Raw genomic sequence first — 20,310 nt, forward strand, 5'->3', positions numbered from 1 at the left:
GCCCCTGGGCTTTCCTGTAGGGCCACCCCTGCCACTCTGCACTCAAAGTCTGTCTGCCAGTATGGTCACCACCCCCAAAGAGCCCCTTCAGGAATAAAACCTTGTGTTATTAATAGTTATCTTTGCTCCCTCAGAACTGCAGACAGTGTCCAACACATAAGCAGTCAGCAAATATTAGATGCATTAATGAATTAATCAACTTTAAAGAAAAGAAAAGGAAAGTATGATTATCCTAAAGGAAATGAGACACCGTTCAAGCTTCTGGAACTGAAGTGACAGGAGAAAGATGAAATAAAAAATAAGAAGGTGACTTTGCAAGCAGCCCCCAATGGCCTCCTTGCCACAGGCCCCTTGCACAGGTTCTGGCTCCCCTTGCCCGGTCTGTTTCCCAGAACTCAGCCTCCTGTGCCCACCCCTCCCCCTAAACAAGATCAACTTCCGTTTTCTTACTTACTTGTCCCGCAGGACAACCCCCTCAATGCAGGCACCGAACAGGACAACGGAGCTGATGTCTGCAGCAGGAGTGAAGGCGAATCCCAAGGTTGGCGACCCCCTCCTTCCTACCCCTCTGGAACCAGCCAGCCGGGTTAGGCAGCAACCTCAGCTGCCCTCCCTCCCGCCCTCCCCCACCAAGGTGGGTCCCAGTCCAGCAGTGCAGGATACAGACAGCAGAGGTGGTGGCGATGGCCAGGATGGTGCCAGTGGGGATTGACTTCTGGGCATCCCGCAGGTCCCCGGAGCGGTTAGAACCAGCCATGATCCCTGTGAACAGAAGCGCCGCTAGGACAGGAGCCAGAGCCACAGGAGGCCAGACAGACAGGGAAGGACTGACGCCAGCCTCGGAGTCAGGAAGCCTGGGACCTGGCCCTAGCATGCCGACTTGTCTGAGACCTTAGGCATGGAACTTGGCATCTTCTGGCCCTACTCCCCTCATCTGCCCAATGGGAACTGATCTGACGGCTCCTGTCACACAACGGGGCTGTTGGACTAGGACATCCCCCAGCACGATCAACGATCCTCACCTCCCCATCCACTCCCAGGCAGAGTCCTCCCTCTCCGAGCTCCCCTTCACCTGTGACTGAGGGGAAGTAGATGCCAACCAGCAGGGTGAAGTAGGAGGTCATATCACTGAAGACATAGGGGTGGTCCATGTCGACAGGGGTGCCCTCTGCCAGGCCCACCGAGGACATCCCACGCCTCTCCACAATCACCCCCTTGGTCAGGTAGGAGCTCCAGAGGTTCTCTGTGGGGAGACGAGCTGCTCAGGGAGAAGTCAGGGCACCAGAGCTCTGGGACCAGGAGGTGGGCTGGACAAAAGCCATGGTCAAGTTCAACCACATCTCCCCCCAGAGCCTTGACTGGAGTTTATTTCCACCACATTTCCTAAGCTCCTGCGCTGGGCCAGGCCACATGCTGGGATTTCACAGATGGACCAGACCTACTCCCCACCCCCAAACAGCCCAATCCAGTGGGGTAAGTAGGCACATAAAGGTGATCTCAGACTGACTCAATGTGTCCCAAATTGTTCTAGCTATCCATCCACCCCAAACCTGCTCCTTTCATTCCTCCCTTATCCCAGCAAATGGCACCACCATCACTGCTGCCACCTTGCCCTCAAAACCTCCTTCTCCTCTTCGCCCGCTCAAAACCGTCTCTGACTTCTGTCTATTTGTGCCTCCTTAATATTCCTTAAATATGCCCCTTCTCTCCACCTAGGGTTCTTCCACCACGGCACTAGTGACCTCTTGGGCCCGATAATTCCTTGTTGTGGAGGACTGCCCTGCAGCGTTGTAGGATAGCTAGCGACATCGTGGCCTCTACCTTCCAGATGCCGGTAATGCCCCTTCAGTTTCGACCACCCAAAATGTCTCCAGTCATGGCCCAATGCCTTCTGGGTGGCAAAATAGCCCAGACTGAGGACCACCGTGGGATGCCCACTGACATCACTCCATCACTCTCGTGGAGAAAACCACCATCTCCCTCTCCTGGCCTCACGGCATCAGCCCCCTCCTGGACTCCCGGCCTCTGTCGTCTCTCATCTTTTAACCCACCCACATTAGCAGCCAGCGTGAACCTTCAGAAATGAAGATCTGCGTGATCCCTTACTCAAAACCCTTTGGTGGCTCCTCATTGCCCTCAGGACACAGTCCCGACTCTTCAACGCGGCTTCCAAGACCCACCATGGTCTGGCTTATGCCAGCCTGCCCTGCATCATTCTTGCTCCTCCTTCCTTTGCACTCTGTGCCCCAGTCACACCAAATTACTTGTGGTTGGAAGCACACAATATACCCTTCTGTGTCTGCGTGCTTTTAGGCAAGCTGTTCTTCTGTTTGCAATTCGCTTATTCCTCTGGTATAACTGAAGATTTCCCATTTGTGGTTCAAAACCCTCCTCGGATGAGTCCAGGAAGCCGGTCTTGCTGCCTTAGACACATGAACCCTCCCTCCACCGAGAAGTCTCTGTTCATTGAGAGCACATCTACATATATCATGATTTATTTTCTAATCCATTTATCTCTACCATTTGACTCCTTATGGGCAAGGACTGTGACTTATTTATTTTGTGTCCCTAGTGCTTAGCACAGTGCTGAGTACTTAGTAGGTGCTTAATGGATACATGTTAATGACTTTCTTTCCTACTAGTAGGGAGACACTTATCTCCTTTCCAACTCTACCCTTCCCTGATGCCAAGGACAGAACATGGCCCAGAGTAGGTGCTCAGTTAAAGCTGATTGGATTTAGCTGAACCCCAGGGAGGTCCCCTTAATTCTGACCGCTTAACCTACAATTTTGCAGCATTCGTTGGATACCAGCCCTCTTCCCTCCCCCAGACCTTTGATGAGGCCACTGGCAGCACCAGGAATGCCCTGGATCTCTGTGACATTGTTTCGGGTGAAGTATTCATCACAGGTGGCATTGAGGAAGCGGGAGGAGCAGAAAAGGCCCCAGAGCTGCGTGGTCACTGTCTCGTTTCCTTCCCAAGCCAGCTTGGCACAGACATCAAAGCCATGGCGAGACAGCGTGCGGTTCCCCAGGAGGCAGATCCTAGGGAGAGAAACAAGGGGGGAAGATGGGGAGTGACATAACCTTGCCCTGGCTTCACAGCAGAACCACCAGGGGAGCTTTAAAAAACACAGATGCCAGGGCCCTCTATGCAGAGATTCTGATTTAATTTGGGTGGAGCCTGGCCATCAGTGTTTTTTGTTTTTGTTTTTATTGTTTTGTTTTGTTTTTAAGCTCCCCCAGTGACTCTCAAATGCAACCAAGGTGGAGAGCCACGTCAGTGCAGTGTTAAGTTTCAGCACCGTGGACAGCAGCCCCTGGGTGCCGGCCTCCCCTGGGCAGTGGGATGGAAGGGGGCTAGGCATAACAGCAGAACCAACAGGGACCTGAGCCCCTGGGCCCTCTCTTCTGTGTCCTTTCCCGTGCTGGAGAAGTTGTCCAACATTAAGAGATTGTCCCATTCCAGGAGGTTGTCCCCACCCAGGAATGGTTTCGCTATCACAGGGTTCATTCTTTCAGAAGTCATTCCCACTTAGCTCTTCCTGAGTCCAACAGCACCAGCCAGAAGTTGACCCTCACAGGGGAAATTGTTTCCACCTCCAGAAAAATTATCCTACTCTAAAGAGATTGCCTCTGAACCAAGAGAGATTTTCCCTTCCAAGAGAGGCTGCTCCCAACCCACACCACTCAGACTCTAAGAGGTAGGGAGAGGGGGGTTGGCACAAACTGGTGTGCAGCCCCTGAAACAGGGCCAGGGAGGTAGGAAGACAATGCCTTAGGCTCAGGGCGGCAGCACTCACGGGAAGTTGGGCGGGTCAAAGGCAGACTTGATGACCCCAGCATAGATGGCCAGGATGGAGAGGATGACACAACCCAGGAAGACAAGGGCAAACTTGTTGACATACTTGACACCCACAAATACCACGGTGGCCATGCAGGTGAGCACACAGGTGCCATACACACGCATGTTGTTCAACATGGCTGCTGCCTCCCCACTGGCATCTTCTGCCTTGAAGATGGCCATAGCTGGGAAGAGGTAAGCCTGTGGGGAAAAGGCAGGAAGAAGAGAGACCTAAGTCAGCAGCCCTGTCCTTCAAACACTGCCCAGTACATGCCCCAGTAAGGCTCAACTGAGAATCACCCCAGGGAAACAACCTGAAGTACAAGCAGGGCTTTAGGAAAAACGATGCCCATCACAGCATAGTCACAGAAGTGCCAGACTGGAAATGACATCCAGTGACAGGGGAAAGACTAAGGAAGGCATGGCCTGTCCTGCAAGGACTACAACACAGTCACTAAAAAGTGACATTGCCAAAACCATCCAGGGAACATTGTCAAATATAAAATGGTGTTCAATTTTCTTTGGGCTATACTTGTATAAGTATGTTATTAATATATATTCTAGTATTGTAAAATATTGACATGTTTTGGTATGTGTTATCGGTAATAATTAGGATTATTATGTAAATTGCTATCTGTCACAAAATAACCAATTTGGTTTGTCAACTGTCTCTAACCATGGCTGGTCAACTTTTATCATCATTTAAGTTATTATTTTACTTTGATTCATCTCAGAAAGTGGTTCTTTCTGGCTGAGTCTAAAATTGGCTTCTTCAAGTAAAGGCCATGGAAAAGACTGACAAATCCACTTGAATACTGGTTTCTGATAACTTTGGAGATTATATATACCACTGGACTAAAACAAAATGAAGTTCCAAGACTTTAACTTCAATTAAAAATCTGATATGACCATGAGTATAGCTAACTCAAACCTCATGAGACCGAACTAAATTTTCATATAAAGACTCTTTATTTAAAACATTAAAAAAAAAAGTGACATTGCAAGGAAGTTGGGAGCAATTGTTTATTTCTTTTATTTTTATTAATTGTAATTCTTAATAATTATTTTTATTATTATTTCCACCAGAAAGGTGGAAATAAATTAGATGTTCATAACTAGAGGTGGGGTGGATAAATTATGATACTCCCCATAGACTATGGAGCTGTTAAAAAAGATGACATGGATTTATATGGATGGACTCAAAAAGCTTTCCATATGCTATCAGGTGAACACAATCAAGTTTTAAAAAATGTATTTCCGGTCGGGCGCTGTGGCTCACGCCTGTAATCCTAGCTCTTGGGAGGCCGAGGCGGGCGGATTGCTCAAGGTCAGGAGTTCAAAACCAGCCTGAGCAAGAGCGAGACCCCGTCTCTACTATAAATAGAAAGAAATTAATTGGCCAACTGATATATATATAAAAAATTAGCCGGGCATGGTGGCGCATGCCTGTAATCCCAGCTACTCGGGAGGCTGAGGCAGAAGGATCACTCAAGCCCAGGAGTTTGAGGTTGCTGTGAGCTAGGCTGACGCCACTGCACTCACTCTAGCCTGGACAACAAAGTGAGACTCTGTCTCAAAAAAAAAAAAAAAAATGTATTTCCATGATCTCAGTTTTGTAAATTTATATGTAAAGATATATACACATGTGTGTGTACAGGTGTGCATGTGTGGTAGTGGGCACATCCCAATGTTGGCAGCAGTTTCCCCTGAGTGATGAAAGTGTGGATGACCTTTGTTTTACACATCTACATTTTCTAAAACTTCCATACTAAATATTAATGTTTATATTCTTACCAAAGTTATTTTCACTTGTAAATCATATTTACAAAGAGAATTTTCAGTTACTCAGGGAAACATTTATGGTCTAGAGGTACATTTTACAAAAGACAAATTACCCATACCACATAGAAAAACAAAAACTAGAAGGAAATACACCAAAATGTGAATAGTGATTTCCTTTGGGTGATTGCTATTTCCTTCTTTACATTTTTCTTTACCTCAATATTTTCCCAATTTTCTGCAATGGACAAAAATGCTTTTATGACAATTTTTTAAATATTTAATTTTTAAAAGCCATGGAGGTCTATTATTCTCCTCTCTGCATTTGCCTCCTTGAGCCTTTCATTCCATCCTGCTCCAATCCAGTAGCTATGGCACCTGCTCTTTCTGGTTTTCCAAGGCAGTGTGGTATAATGGATGAGGACAGGCTTTGCAAGTCAGAAACACCCAAGCTCACATCCCTTCCACTCATTCCTTAAACTCTCTGAGCCTTACTTTCCTCATCTGTAAAATGGTCACCTTCTCCCTTGTGGTAGAGTCACAAGGAGAAAATAAAATGACACACAGCAAGCCTCAGAGCCTGCATAGAACAGAAGCTTGGGAAATGTGAGCTCCACTTCCATATACTAGGGAAGCTTCATCAGCACCCACACCCTACCAGAAGGGCAGGAAGAACAGAGACCTAAGTCACCAGCCCTGTCCTTCAAACACTGCCTGGCCACCTGGTTCCCTCCCATCAGTCACTATTCCTAATAGATCTCTTTACACAGGTCCCTCACGTGGTCTTCTCTCTTGCAATCCAATAGCCATCAGCCAGCCCTCAACAACCAACATTCATAGAGTACCTAGCACAGCCACCGGCACATGGGAGGCAATCACAAAATGCTAGCTGCCATGTGACATTGCCGTTATCATTTCTCCCATTATTTTAACTCTTATCAACCCACCTCTGCCACCTACCTAGTAGCTGAGTGACCTTGAGCAAGTTATCTCACCTCTTTGAGCTTCTCATTTGTCAAATGGGCATCGTAATACTTAAACCTCATGCAGATTCAAGATAATGACTATAAAGCACTTGGAACTATGCTGAGAGCTCAGTGGGTGCCTGATAAACGACTGCTGTTTACATTACATAATTATTGTATCTTGTCTCCCCAACTAGACTGGGAACTCTTTAGAAAGAGAACCACTTCTGATTTCTCTTTGGCCTTACTGAATGGCCTGGCCCATAGCAGGTGTCCAGGGAGCATGGCTAACTGACTGCCAGGCTGGGGTCCCACACCTCCTCCTCAGCCCCTCTCACCAGCAGGATTTCGATGGTGCCCAGGATGTACATGGCCCCAGCAAAGGTAGTGCCCAGGTAGAAGCAGAGGCCCACGGCGCCCCCAAACTCCGGGCCCAAAGACCTGGAAATCATGTAGTAGGAGCCACCAGCTGCAGAGAGAACCTAGTATCAGCGGGAGGGTCCAGAGGCATGGGGCTGCTCTAGGGGGTGAGGGGGGTTCGTGACAGGGCAGAAAGTGAGCTGCTCTGGGCTGCAGCTCTAGAAAGAGCACTGGTGGGAGACCCAGGCAACCCACTCTGTGTGGATTTTGTAGCACTAATCACCATGTTGCTAATTACCCCTGTAAGGTCATGGCTCAGAAAGTAAGATGGCAGAGAGGAGGGTCTCAGGCTGAGGGGAGAGGGCTGCCATTGCCCTAGTCGACATCAGCAACTGCCTCCTTCCCCAACCCCCAACAGGGCTGCCCTGCCTGCCCCATGCGCTGTTACAGCCCAGCCCCCTGGTCTGCAATATTGCCTCTCTTGGGTTCAGATAGCCCCTAAAGCCCAGGGCACCATCCCTCCTTCTGGACATCCAGGCACCTTCCCCTCTCCCCGCCTCCCAGGAGCCCCAGTCACATACCAGGAACGACACCATTGGTTGCAATTGCACTCATCGAGATGGCCGTGAGCATGGTCTGTTGAGGAAACAGGTCATCAGACTGGTGGCTGGGGTGGGGGTCACAGTGGCCTGGGGCAGGCCCAAGCCTTATACCCCATAAACCCCAGCCAAACCCACAGGTTCCCTTCTGCTGAGCTTCTCCCTGGGCCTGTTCCAACTCCTACTCCTGCCAAGTCCTGCTCAAGAAAACCTCTTATTCACCACACAAGTGAAAGGAGCACAAGTTACAGCGTCAGAGAGCTCTGGAAACCCCAGCTTGGCCTCCGACCAGCCGTGGGACCTGAGACAACTCACTTCACTTCTCTAAGCCTCAGTTTCCTCATCTACACCATAGGCATAATAGCTTTCATGCTGGCTCCTTCACATGCAGAGCTGTCTCGAGGTTATGCACAAGGATGTGTAAATGTGTCGAGAGGTTCAGTGAATATTTGATTTTTTAGAGAGAATGGAAAGAATCCAGTTACAATGCTGTTTGTGACACATAATCTTATTTTTTGTGAGTCTGGACCTATCAAAATGTTAACTGTTATAAGATTATAGGTGAACTTTATTATCTTCTCTACACTTATCATTTTCATCAATGAATTTGCATTACTTGTGTAATTACACACACGCACAGAGATCCAGGCAAAACCTGGTTAATAGCCATCAGGGACAAGCCTGTGAGATGCAGGAAGGACCAGTCAGACCTCATTTACTCTCAAAGATCATAAGCAGTGGTTCCTATAAAAAGCTCAGGTCTCATGCTTCCATCCTCCCACCTCCCACCCCCAGGCCTCTGCCAAGCCCCAGCTGTCAGGGGGTGGCGAGGGGAGGGTGTCACTCACACAGGAGCAGCAGATGAAGACCATGCAGAAGGACTCCATGATGCCTGCAATGCCCACCACCCAAGTGAGCCGCAGGAAGAGAATGACGCCGAAGATGTTCTGCAGGCATGGCAGGTATACGCCCATGAAGGTGCCCATGCGCGGGGCCTGTCGGGGAAGCCAGTGTCAGTCTCTGCAGGCCCGAGTCATCACCGGCAGTCCAGGCCCACTCCTCCTCTCTGCTCCTCCACACCCCCCACTTTCCGCTTCTCTACATCCCCGCCTTTCATCTCTGTTCCCTCTGGTCCTTACCCCCTTTCCCTCCTCTCTTCCAGCCCCCAACTCCTGTCCTTCTGCCTCCATCCAAATCCATTTTTCTTTGCCCATCCTTTCCCCTTTCCATCCACCCTTCCTCCCCTGTTTCTTCTCCCTCAAGGTCCACACCTGCACCGGCTTCTTTTTTCCACCCTCATTGTTTTCTGCCTCTTCATGCTCCCTACTTCCCTGGGGCAGGTTGGTGTAGTTGGCAAGGCCACTGAGCAGGGAGGACACCATGGGGCTGGTGTCCATCTCCTCCTGTGGAGGGAAGGTGCCTGTGTTAGGAGGCTGGGGGACTGGAGGAGGAGGTGGGTGAGCTGTATGGTCAGGGACAGAGGGAGAGGTGGGGACGAGGAAGGAAAAACCACTGAGGTTGGAATGGGATGGGAAGGGATGGGGAACAGGCCAGGAGAGCAGAGAAAGAAGAGGGCAAGACAAGGAGAGGGGAGCAGGAAGTGAGGGGGTAATGCCAGGGAGGGAGAAGGAGGGATGGGGGAGGCTCAGGGGGAAAGTGGGCATGAGGAAGGGGTGGAGAGGCGGGTACCGTTCCCTGGGAGGGAAGGAGTGGCTGGTGAGCCAGGATGATGACTTGGGGGTGGAGGCCCAGCAGCCGTAGCAGCCCACCTCAAACAAGGCCATGTTCTTGCCATCGTACTCCTTCCCCTTCTCTGTGTCAGTGCTGTTGATGAAGGGACTGCTTTCCTTGGGGTTGCCATCACCTGAGAAGGCAGAGGAATCAGGGGTCTGGCACCAAGTGGTTGTTGTCCATTCACCCAGCAGACAGTTGTGCGGCCACTTTAGCTCTCTGACCCTTGGTTAGCACATTGGGAAAATGGAGCTCATACTACCTTCCTTGCAGAATTTTAGTTGACAGCATATACAAAGAGCCTAATGCACTACCTGGCATGTGCTGGGTATTCAATGAACATGTGAGTGCATCCTTGCTCTTGGGGGTCATACTTCCTTTGCCAAGGTACTCCAAGACTCTCCAAAGTTCCCTTCTTGACCAGAACTGGGATCATCCTGGTGTTTGGGATGGAAGCATATTCGCCAGGGGGAAGCTCTGCCTTCAGGGAACACTACAGCCTGAGGTCCCGGGGATGCCCCGCCTTTTGAAGAAGTGACCCCTTGGTCTTCAGTCACCATGCATGTACTAGATGTCTACCATGCCAACATGGGGATGGGAGGGGAGTAGGACATCATCCCTGCTCTCAGGGAACCAACCCAAGGGCAGGGGTAATAAACCTGTAAGCAGACATTTCCAATCCAGAGTGGTAAATTCTATAACAGAAAATGATCAAGGGACAGTGGGACACAAGAGAGGTACCCAGCCCAGCCTGGGAGGTCACGGAAGGCTTCCCAGAGGAAGTGACGTGTCAGCTGAGAACTGAAGGATGAGTAAGAGCTAGACTGGGAGGGAGGCGGGGAGGGTGTTCCAGGCAGACAGAACAGCAGAACAGCATGTTCGGTGGCCCAGAGGTGAGAGCGAGCAGAGCGGGTTAGAGGAGCCAAGTGAAGTATGACCCGGCTGGAGTCTGAGGAAGGGGACATGCGGGGGGCTGAAGAATGGGTAGTGACAGGTGAAAAGGTGAGCCTGGAAGGGAAGTATGGGCTGGGTCCCTAAGCGATTTAGCAGGTCATGTTCAAAGATTTGGATCTCATCCAGAGGACAATGGAGAGTCATTGAAGAGTTTCAGGCAAAGAAGTGTCATGAACAGACTTGTGTTTTAGAGCAATCACTCTGGCCTTGAGGTGAAGAATACAGAAAGTACAGTAGCTAGAGACTTTCAGCAGCCCAGGCAAAGCCCAGTAGTGACCCTGACCAGAGCAATGAGTGCCAACAGACAGACTCAAGAATTATTGACTTGTTTCTATGCCAGGTGTTTGGGGAGAGGAAGAGGAAGAGTCTAGGATAATGCCTGGCATTTCTAGTACAGGTGAATGGGTGGATGATGGTGCTATTTAATAAATGGGAAGACTAGAAGAGGAGGAGTTTGGGGATGGGGAGAATGCTGAATTTAGTTAAGGGTGGGGCAGTGTGGAGTGCTCAAGTGGATATATCCAGAAGCCACCTGAATATATGCATCAGGATATACCCAGGAAAGATGCCAGGTAGGGGGTAGAGGTGGGATAATCCATGTAAACATGTATAGGAAGTGTGTGAAGATGAGAAGCCTGGATGAGACCACTTAAGGAGGATGTCTCTTGGGCACCAGGAAAGGGACCTTTCGGAAAGATATAAGGGGTCTCCACTGGCACATGTCCTTGGCTTCAGCCATCACTCTTCCTGGATTCCAGGGCTTAATTCCAGTACTAGACATTTCTCTGGACCCTGGAGAAACTCCCCCATTGACCAAATCCCAAATGAAGCTGACACCTTATGTACCTTAAACCTCCTGTGCCTTCATCTCCCGATATCCCTCCCTCCCCATCTTTCTCCCTACCTCCTGGGAACCTTCCTCAGTCAAGCAGTCAGGGTCCATCTCCAGAGCAGGAACCCCCCCATTATAAACCCAATCTCATTCTGACTACAAATTGGGGATGGAGAGAGAAGTAATGCCTCGCCTGCTCCAGGGAACCCACCAGCTCCCTGCTACCACCTCCACCCCATCCATCAAGGTGGAAACTCCGGGTTGCCAAATACAGGCCACCACCAGCCCTTCCTTCTCACATCTGTGCGATCCTGGGAATAACAGACTCATTCTCCCCATGGGAGCCCGGCACATAACAGGTGCTCAAGAAAGTCTTTGGAGGTAAATTCTCCAGGGCTCCCTTCCTGACCCCAGGGTCTCAGAGGCGCTGTTTAGGGCCAGAGAACAAGGCAAATAAGAATGAGCTTGGTTCCCCTGTCCTTTGAAAATGCAGATAAGATGCCTCCTCTTCTCCCCACACCGCACTTCTCTAATTGTGGACTAGAGAGGTTGAGGGGACACGAGGTGGGAGGAAATTTCCTCATGGTTATGAAAAAGGGCTGGAGTCACGAGGCCTAGGTTCCAGTCCCAGCTTCACTGGCTGTGTCACCACACTGAGCAAGCCACTCGGAGCCTCAGTTTCCTTCTTTGCAAAGGGATTCTAACGGTGCTTAACTCATAGGGCTGTTGAGGGGATTAAATGAAATAATGCACATGGGGTGTTCTTACCGCACAAATGTACCACTGCTATTACTACTACAATTGCCATGATTGTTAACATTCCTGGTGCCCACCCAGCCGGGCTCCCCATCCCACACCCCTCCCCCAGCCGCAAGATTTAGGGGCCCTGACTCCCATGGGTAGCTCTCCCCATAACGTCCCCTCTTAGGGTTGGGACCACCAGATAGGGGAGCCCCTCCCCTCTGCCTTTCAGCCCCCTGCCAAGCCCCTCCTCTTTCGCAGTGGCGGGTGGCGCGCAGCGGATGGGAAGGGGTGTATCCTGGCCCGAGACCCTGCTACCAGGTGGCCCCCGCGCCGGTCTCCATGGCGACCACGCGGGCCGAGAGCGCAGCGCCTAGCCGAGCCGGCCACGCGCCCGCAGCCGCTTATGTAACGCGGCGCGCAGCGCGGAGCCAGACTCCAGGCCGGATCCGGGCCAGGAGATGAGGGCAGGGGAGAGGGCGGTTCGGTGGGCTTGTCCTGAGTCCCGCCTTTCCACCGGCTGCCTGGCAGGGACGCCAGGCTCCCGGCCTCATCAGCCCCGGCCGATTTTGTCCCCTCCCCGGAACGCACTGGTTGAGGGGGATGGGGAGTGAGCTTCTGAGTTCTCAAAGGACCAGGACAGCTGAGGGGAAACTCGTCCTGATTCTCCAGAGCCGGGAGTCAGGGTGTTGGGGGAGCGCCGAGCGGCGCGCGACAGGCAGGGCCAGACTGAGGCTGAGCCCTCCCCGCCCCTGCCCCCGCCCCCGCCCCCTGGGAGCTCTCAGCCCGAATCGGCTTTCAATTAAGCTGCGGCGGCCAGAGCTCCCGGGGAGGAAGCAGGCGAGCGGCGCGGGCTAAGAAGCCTCCCCAGGGGCCTGGGGCCCGGCCGGGGGGAATCCCCAGGCCAGTTCAGGGAGGGAGAGGGGGCGTCAGAGGGGAAAGGAGACCTGGGGGGCAGGGACAATATCCTTAGGTTCTTCTTTAGTCCAGAGGAGCCCTCTTACTTGGGTCAGTCCCACCTCCCCGCGGTCAGCATCCTGGTCCTTCTGGCACATCCTTAAGAATCTAGAATCAGAGATGCCAGAGGTTCTTGGCCTGATGGTCCCTCTTCCCTCAAGCCCAAAAGGTCCTTAGTGCGTCCTGCCACCATCTCCAGACACTCATGGGAGGCCTTCTCTCTCTGGGACCCAGAATGCCTGACCCCGGTTCTGGCCACTCTAGTTCCAGGTCCAGGACCCTGTATCCTATATATAGAAAGAAGGTCTCCTAATGGGCCTGCTACACTCAGCGTCTAGAAACTAATGGGGAAGGGACAGAACTGAAAGGAGTTCCTAGTTCAACTCTTGCTTCACACACATAGCTAGACGCCTCTTTATAGGCCTACCGAGACCCCACGGAAGCCCTGAGGCCCAGTGAAGCCTTGGTAGAGAAAGCAGGTGGCGGGAGTCTGGGGAAGCAGAGAGATTAGCTCTCAGGCTGAGTCCCTGTCTCAGAGTGGAGGCATCTGAAGGGGATCCAGGATGAAAATAACCCCTCTTCTCTCCCTGGGCACCGCGTTGGGATCCCTGGTGCTGCCGCAGACCCGACTTTGCCAAACCTCCTCCACCCACAGGCTAAGCCCATGGGGGAGGGGGGCGGTTGCCAGATGAGGTGGCCCAGGGGTCACTAGGGAGATGGATGAGCAGGCCAGCCAGTAGTTCTGGCCCCTGGATACCACTCAGCCCTCCGGAGGAATGAGGAGGGGGTTGCTGTCTCAGACAAAGGATTGGGGACCCTGGTGTCCCCAGCCAAGCAGCCACTTGGCCCTGACTGGGATCCAGGATCCAGAGAACCTCAGAGTCAAGGCTCCCAATCCCTGGTAGACTCTGCTCTTTCAGCTCTTGGGGCCCTTGGGCCATCCCCCAGAGGGGCTGCAGGAGTCAAGGCCCAGAGGGTCAAGCAATGCCCAGGGGAGCGTTTGAAGGCGCTGAGCGCAGACAGCGGGTGCGGGAGGCGCGCTAGTGCGCAGGGGACGCTGCGCCGCTGGCAGGTTGGGGGTGGGGGCGGCTGACAGCCTTGATGGATGGCTGAGACCGCTGGGGGGCGGCGGGGGGTCTGGGAGCCTGAGGGGGTGGCTGGCCCCAAGACTTCGGAGCAGAGAAACCGCGGAGGAGGGAGGGGGAGAATGAGAGCGAAAGGACTTGCCCCTTGACTCTTGGCGAGTCTCCGCACCCACCGCAGAGCGTCTGCAGTGTCCGCGCCGCGGCGCCGGGGATTCAGCCGCTGGGACCCCATGTCTGAGGCCTCGCTGAGGAAGCTCACAGAGCTAACTAGAAAGATCCCCCCGCTCCGCCCTGGAAACCTCACTGCCGCCCCAGGGTATCCAGAGGAGGGGGACAGAGGGAAAAAGGAGGGCGATCTTGCTGCCCATCCTGAGTAGGAACCCACGGGGAAGCGAGAGGGAGGGAGAGATTCCGCAAAGTGGAGCTGAAAATCAACGGAGGTACGCTTCAGTCTGAGGTCGGACCTTGGGAAGCCTTGGGGGAAGGGCCCCGGATTGCACCAAGTGTCCCCTTATAGAGACACTGCAGCCTGGACGGGGGCTGTCATATGGCTCCAACCCCCCACAGCCACCTTTTTCCCCACCTTCCAGCTGGAAGTCTCAGAGGGAGGGACTGCCGCAGACTGCGCCCCCGGCGCCGCCGGTCCCCCTCTACGCCAGGACACCGGGGTCCCCTTTCGGGAAAAGAGCCCTCCTCCCTCCCGTCGAGCTCCACGTCAGCCCATTCTAGCTCTTCCATCCCCTTCCCATTGCCTCCTCGGTTCGGCTAACCCAAGTCTGCCCCCAGGCCGGGGGCAAAGACAGCCCCTCGGCCCCCAGTTCTGCCCCAGGCGCGGCGCATTCCAGAACCTGGGACAGCGCCTGGCGCATTCCAATAGAGCGAGGCTCCTGGCCGGCGTGGGCGCCCACCGCCCGGGTCAGTTCCAGCCTCTTCTCCGAAGGAGGCGGCCCCCGCTCCGCCTCTAACCCCAGAGCTGCCTCCTATCCTCGCCGCCCCCTCTTCCGCCGCCCCCGGACCACAGCTTACCCGGGTTGGCTCCCCCATCGCCGTCCTCGCAGTCGGTCAGGTTGTTTAGCATGGTGGCGGCGCGGCCCCGGGCCCGGGGATGGCTGCGCCGCCTCGCCCGCGCCCCTTTGCCCGCCTTCGCCGCTCGCTCGCTCGCTCTAGCTCTCTCTCGCTCTCCGCTCCACGGAGGAAGAAGCTGCAGTGCCCGCCCGCCCGGCGCACACACACTCGCACACGGACACACGCTCACACCCGCGCGCGCCCCCTCTCAGCAGCGGCGCTGCTCACCTCATCCCGTATGCAGGAGGCGTGAGCCACTGGCGGGGTTTTGGTGGGGGGAGAGCGGGAGGGAGGGAGGAGAGGAAGAGGGGCGGGCAGAGCGCGCCTAGTGGCCCCCTCGCACGAAAACTGGGGGATTGCGCGGGTGGGATGGAGGGGGTGCTTCAGGGGGCAGGGCCTCGCCTCCCTTGAGCAGACGCAGCTCGCCCCCACCCCCCACTCTCCGGGCGGGGCTCGGCACGTGGGCAGGTGCCATCCCGCGCCCTAAAAATAACGGCAGGGAACTAGGTCGCGGCCGCAGGGAGGCGGCCCCGCAGCGGCTGTTGGACTGGGGGTCTGGGGTGACCCCCAGAGGGAAGATGAGGGGGACTGAGGCGGCGGGGTGGGGGGACCGCCATGGAATATGGGGTTCTGGGGAGCCTGTCTGCAAAGCTGGAGAGGCCAGCCCTGCAAGGGAGAGGAAAACCAGACCCTCTCCCACCCCGCTGTTCAAGAGGTTGGAGCTGGAGGCATGTAGAGCCCAGAGCCATAACTGAAGCACTGTGCTGCCCCCAAGGGGGTTCGGGTCACTGGGCTGACTGTCTGGGCCATCCTGTCTTAAAATGGGTGGGGTGGAGCCTGAGGAGTTACAGTGAACTCTCTCATTGTGCTAGACTGACAGGAGTCCCAGCATCTTAACCCCAAGACCAGTCCCTGGAGTTGTCCCTCTGACTGTGGAACGATGCTGGGATGAGACGTGGGGAGGAGAAGAGGAGGCAGCAGTGAGGTTCCAGGGAGTGCTGACTTTCGCTGGCCAGGGATGGTGCAGCCTCTAGGGAGGGCAGGCTGGTCCAGAGGCTGGCCAGGGACAGAGTGGGGGAGGGAGGAATGAGGCCGCCTGTCGGTTTGGGACCAGATTTTCTCCTGGGGCGGGAGTGTCTAATCCCCTAATCCAGGATTGCTTTCTGAGGCTTCCAGAGCTGACATGCTCTCTGTGTTCCTCCCTGCTCCCCCGAGACCATGACCCCAGGAGTTTGATTATCCTACGACCCCTCAGCAACCCCAGGGTCCAGGTTTCAGCCAGTGCTGGAGACTCCTCAGGAAGCAGCATCAAAGGTTTGGACCTTTTGAGTCTCTGGATGATCTAAACATCTGAGAACAGGAGCAGATTAAAGGGAAATAATCTTCAGACTCACCCCATCTCCCAGTGCTAGCCCTCTAAATTCCAGGAGAGTTCCAGGACTGGTAAAGCACCAGCTATCTAATACACAGCTTTCATTTTACAGATAAAAATGCTAAGGCCCAAAGAGGGGAAATGACTGCCTATGGACACAATGCCAGTGAATGACAAAATTCAGTCTAGAATCCACTTTGTTTTGTTCCAGTTTAGGACTTTCCTCCTCAACAGAACTTTTAACATAGGTCTTGCCTCCAATAGAAGAGACAAGAATGCGGTCATAGGCAAGGTCCTCAGCAGCCTCTGATTCTTGGTCTTAAAAAAAGAACGGGGCCTGGATCTAAGATGAACTTTCTCTCTTGTGTTTAGGCATCAGAGGTGCAGGGCTGGAATAGCCTCCTGGCTTTCATCTGAAGGGGAGACCAGAAGATCTTCAAGGGTCCTAAAGAGCCATTCATCCTGGGTCAAGTTGGTTAAAAAGAAATAAATAAATTAAAAAAAAAAAGCCATTCATATCCCTGGAGACCTGGTTATAGGACAAGACTTTTTCAGAACCATGGACAGGGCCTGAGGCTCCAATTCCCTCGTACAAATTTGTGTCCATTTCAGATTGGGTCAACCATGGCGTCTTCAGCAGCTGACTCAAAGGTGCTTCTGGAGGGATCCACCAACAAGGTATCATGTCACTTGGTTTTGTGGACACCCAACAGACCCTTTTGTTTTCAAAAATGTCAATGGAGGAGATTGAAAATAATGTTTGCATTTATAATTAGACTGTTTTATAAAAATAGCTAGTAAACGTCACTATTTTTAAAGGACATATACAAATGATGTATAGAGTAGAACATAACCAATAATTTTAAAAAAAGAAGGAAAGCCATTGATCTAAAGACTAAAGACAGAGAAGCAAAAGGGAAAGGGAAAGTCTATACCTGTAGGAAGGAGAGTCAGCTATTCAGACAAGGTGTGAGCATTGGTATTCTTGGCTCTCCCAGAGAGAAAACCATGAAAAAGGTGAGATGAATTGGACTGGTGACAGAGGTTAGAAGTATAGCAGGTGGAAAGGCCAGTGTTCCAGAATTTCTAAGCACTCCACTCCACACACACCACCATCAACACCACCACCACTAGCAGCAGCACTATGGTCTCCTACTACTTTGTAGACATGTGTAACATACTAAGACATGTAAAAAAAATAGTGTAGTAGTATGTTTGTCTGAGAAGTGCCATAGAATAAAGTAGAGGCTGAGGTTTTCCAGCAATCCCAGGTCTTGTATGGCCCCCGAGGGTATTTCCCTTCATTTGTGGCCCAGAGTTAGTGTGGCTCTCACCACCCAGGGACAGAGTTCACACACAGGGAAACCTAGCTCTCTAGGGAGTACAGGTGAAGGTAGGAGTGAGTCCTCTTCCCCTAGGTAACCCATCTTCAGTAGAGTTCCTGTCTCAAGAACCATCTAGGATTCAGAAGACAGTAGTTCTATCCTGTCTTCTGGTCCCAAATTCTCTGTGTATGCCTGGGCAAAACTGAGTTCCTCTCTCTGGGCCTCAGTAGCCCATCTGTAAAATGAAAAGGTTAGACTGAATAATAATCCCTAACACTTCTTCCTCCTTTGAAAATACTTGGTACCCTATTAATATCAGATGAAAGCCATATAGCCCTTCCTGAGGAGCCCAGACCAAATGAGGAGAGGTTGGGAGGAGAGACCCCAGCCCATCAATTGATCCCTCTCACCTCTCAAGAAGACTAGGCCAGGCCGGGCGCGGTGGCTCACGCCTGTAATCCTAGCACTCTGGGAGGCCGAGGCGGGTAGATTGCTCGAGGTCAGGAGTTCAAAACCAGCCTGAGCAAGAGCAAGACCCCGTCTCTACTATAAATAGAAAGAAATTAATTGGCCAACTAATATATATATATAAAATTAGCCGGGCATGGTGACGCATGCCTGTAGTCCCAGCTACTCGGGAGGCTGAGGCAGAAGGATTGCTTGAGCCCAGGAGTTTGAGGTTGCTGTGAGTTCTGATGCCACGGCACTCACTCTAGCCTGGGTAACAAGCGAGACTCTGTCTCAAAAAAAAAAAAAAAAAGAAGAAGAAGACTAGGCCCCATTCTGGCCTCCAGCCAACCCTCTGTGGTGAGGTTTTGAGAAAATGCATTGCAAGCCCCTCCTGCAATGCCAGCCTGGCATTGGCCAGTAACATTGACCCTCAGCTCTGAACCCCAGGCACCTGGCTGCCAGCTCAGCACCCCCTCCCCACCCAAAGCACTAGGAAGATTGAAGGCCAGGGAAACCCTCTCACTAAAGCAACACAAGATGCAGAACCAGGCAGGTCCTATTTCTGAACTCTGCGTCTCTAAAGCTCATACCCCTCCCACCTTATGTTTCTGAGAGAGAAAAAAGCTCTGGGAAGCTGTCTCCTTGTATCAGGATCTGGGAACTGGAAGAGACTTTATAAATTATTTTTCCACCCGCCACTTATCATGCAATCAGAGGCTAGAAATGGAAAGGTACAAGTTTTCTTCATGGAGTGAACTTGTGACAGAATGGGGACTAGAATACAGCTCCCTGACCTCCAGCCTGGGCTTCCATCTATGGAACCAGCATGAGGAACCATCTGGAAGAAGCTGGAGCCACCTGACTGGGTCCTCTTTCCATAAGAGGCAGGCATAGTGTTCCCCTTTATGGCCCAGTCCCTATCTGTCCTTATCTCCATTGCATTACCCCCACAACCCAACCCACCAAGCCCCAGCTCTGGCCTCATGGAGCCAAAGCCCTGAGCCCCCTCTTCACCCTTCTCTCCTACCTGTATGCCCCAACTCCAGACCCAAACCCCTAGCACTGAATTGAGGAGTCCGGCGCACAGCACACCCCATACACACAGGGCTCGCCGCAGAGCACGTCAACCACCACAGTCTCCGTGGCAACCGGGGGCTTAATTAACAGGCTGCAGCCCCGTCACCATGACAATAGCACCCCAACAGCCCCCTATTCCCCTGCAGACTCAGCCCAGCTTCCCTCTTTCCCATTCTGGACCCCCTTCTCACTGCACCCACCCCCCACCCCCACCCCACCTGGAGAGCTGAGGCCCACAGATCGTTCTGGTTCATTGAGAAGAGGGGAGGGGAGAGGAGGGGGATGAGAGAGAGAGAGAGAGAGAGAGCAGCCTGTCACCATGGCAACTGCAGCCCCGTTCATAACCAGTTTGTTGCCATGGAGATTCCTAGGGCTCACCTTGGGCTGAGGTACTGGGCAGTGAGGTTCTGAGTCCCGGCTCAAGGATGGGGCAACTGGGAGATCTTCTTGAGCAGATTGGAGATCTCCAGATCAGATATGTATACCGATAACAGCATCATTCTTCCCAATTTACAGATGGAGAGACTGAAACATGAGGTTTGGGTCTGGGGGGGTGAGGGGCTGAGAGTTGCACTGTTATAGATCATTGAAAAATCCTAGCATATTTATGTCTATAAGGACCCTCAGATAGCTTCCTTTCAAAGGCTTTATTCCACAGATGGGTACATTGAGGCCCTTAGAATGGAAGCAATGTGCCCAAGGTCACATTACAGAGCCTGAGCTAGAACATGGATGAGCTATACTGTGGTCTTGATCCACCTCCCTAGCTTGAGTCAGCTCTCTCACCCTCCACAGGAAAACACGCCAACTCCTGATAGTTTTACCAGGCCCAGGGCACTTTCCAGTGTCCTGCCTCCTCCCTGAGAAACTGAGGCACAGTGAGGGGTGGTATAAATGCATAGGGGTGTAGCTCAGATTTGTAACAACTGTTTCCAGGTCCACTTTTATTCAGCCAGGTCATCATCAATCTTCCTATGATACAGGTAAGGCAACTGAGGCCTGTGGGCTGCAGCTCAGGGTTAATGGTGGATTTGAGTCTCAGCCTTCGACTTCCTTCTTTCACCCACTGTAAGTCATGTTCTCATCTATAGCTGATCCTCTGGCAGTAGGAAGCACCTCAAAGGGTAAACCTTACTCTGCTGGCACAGAGTAAAAGGTGATGCCTACACATATGC

At 52.7% G+C, this 20,310-nt stretch overlaps 1 protein-coding gene across 2 annotated transcripts in view; it reads right to left on the bottom strand.

Annotated features, from left to right (window-relative positions):
• The window catches only part of SLC12A5 (solute carrier family 12 member 5), a 40,278-nt gene that overhangs the window by 17,163 nt on the left and 2,805 nt on the right, over positions 1–20,310 (bottom strand). Inside the window, exons 1-11 of one of the 2 annotated variants that reach the window (XM_012742995.3) lie at positions 14,873–15,190; positions 9,316–9,410; positions 8,818–8,949; positions 8,395–8,541; positions 7,529–7,583; positions 6,926–7,056; positions 3,803–4,044; positions 2,833–3,044; positions 1,073–1,243; positions 664–762; positions 455–512 (exon numbers count right to left, since the gene is read on the bottom strand). In XM_012742995.3, coding sequence (XP_012598449.1) covers positions 455–512; positions 664–762; positions 1,073–1,243; positions 2,833–3,044; positions 3,803–4,044; positions 6,926–7,056; positions 7,529–7,583; positions 8,395–8,541; positions 8,818–8,949; positions 9,316–9,410; positions 14,873–14,924 — 1,394 coding nt within the window. In that variant the 5' untranslated portion in view covers positions 14,925–15,190. Of the gene's footprint in view, positions 1–454; positions 513–663; positions 763–1,072; positions 1,244–2,832; positions 3,045–3,802; positions 4,045–6,925; positions 7,057–7,528; positions 7,584–8,394; positions 8,542–8,817; positions 8,950–9,315; positions 9,411–14,872; positions 15,191–20,310 lie in introns of those variants that run through there. The other variant, XM_012742994.2, reaches the window with a different exon arrangement.

The sequence above is a fragment of the Microcebus murinus genome, chromosome 16 (genome assembly GCF_040939455.1).
Source record: "Microcebus murinus isolate Inina chromosome 16, M.murinus_Inina_mat1.0, whole genome shotgun sequence".
Lineage (NCBI taxonomy): Eukaryota > Metazoa > Chordata > Mammalia > Primates > Cheirogaleidae > Microcebus > Microcebus murinus.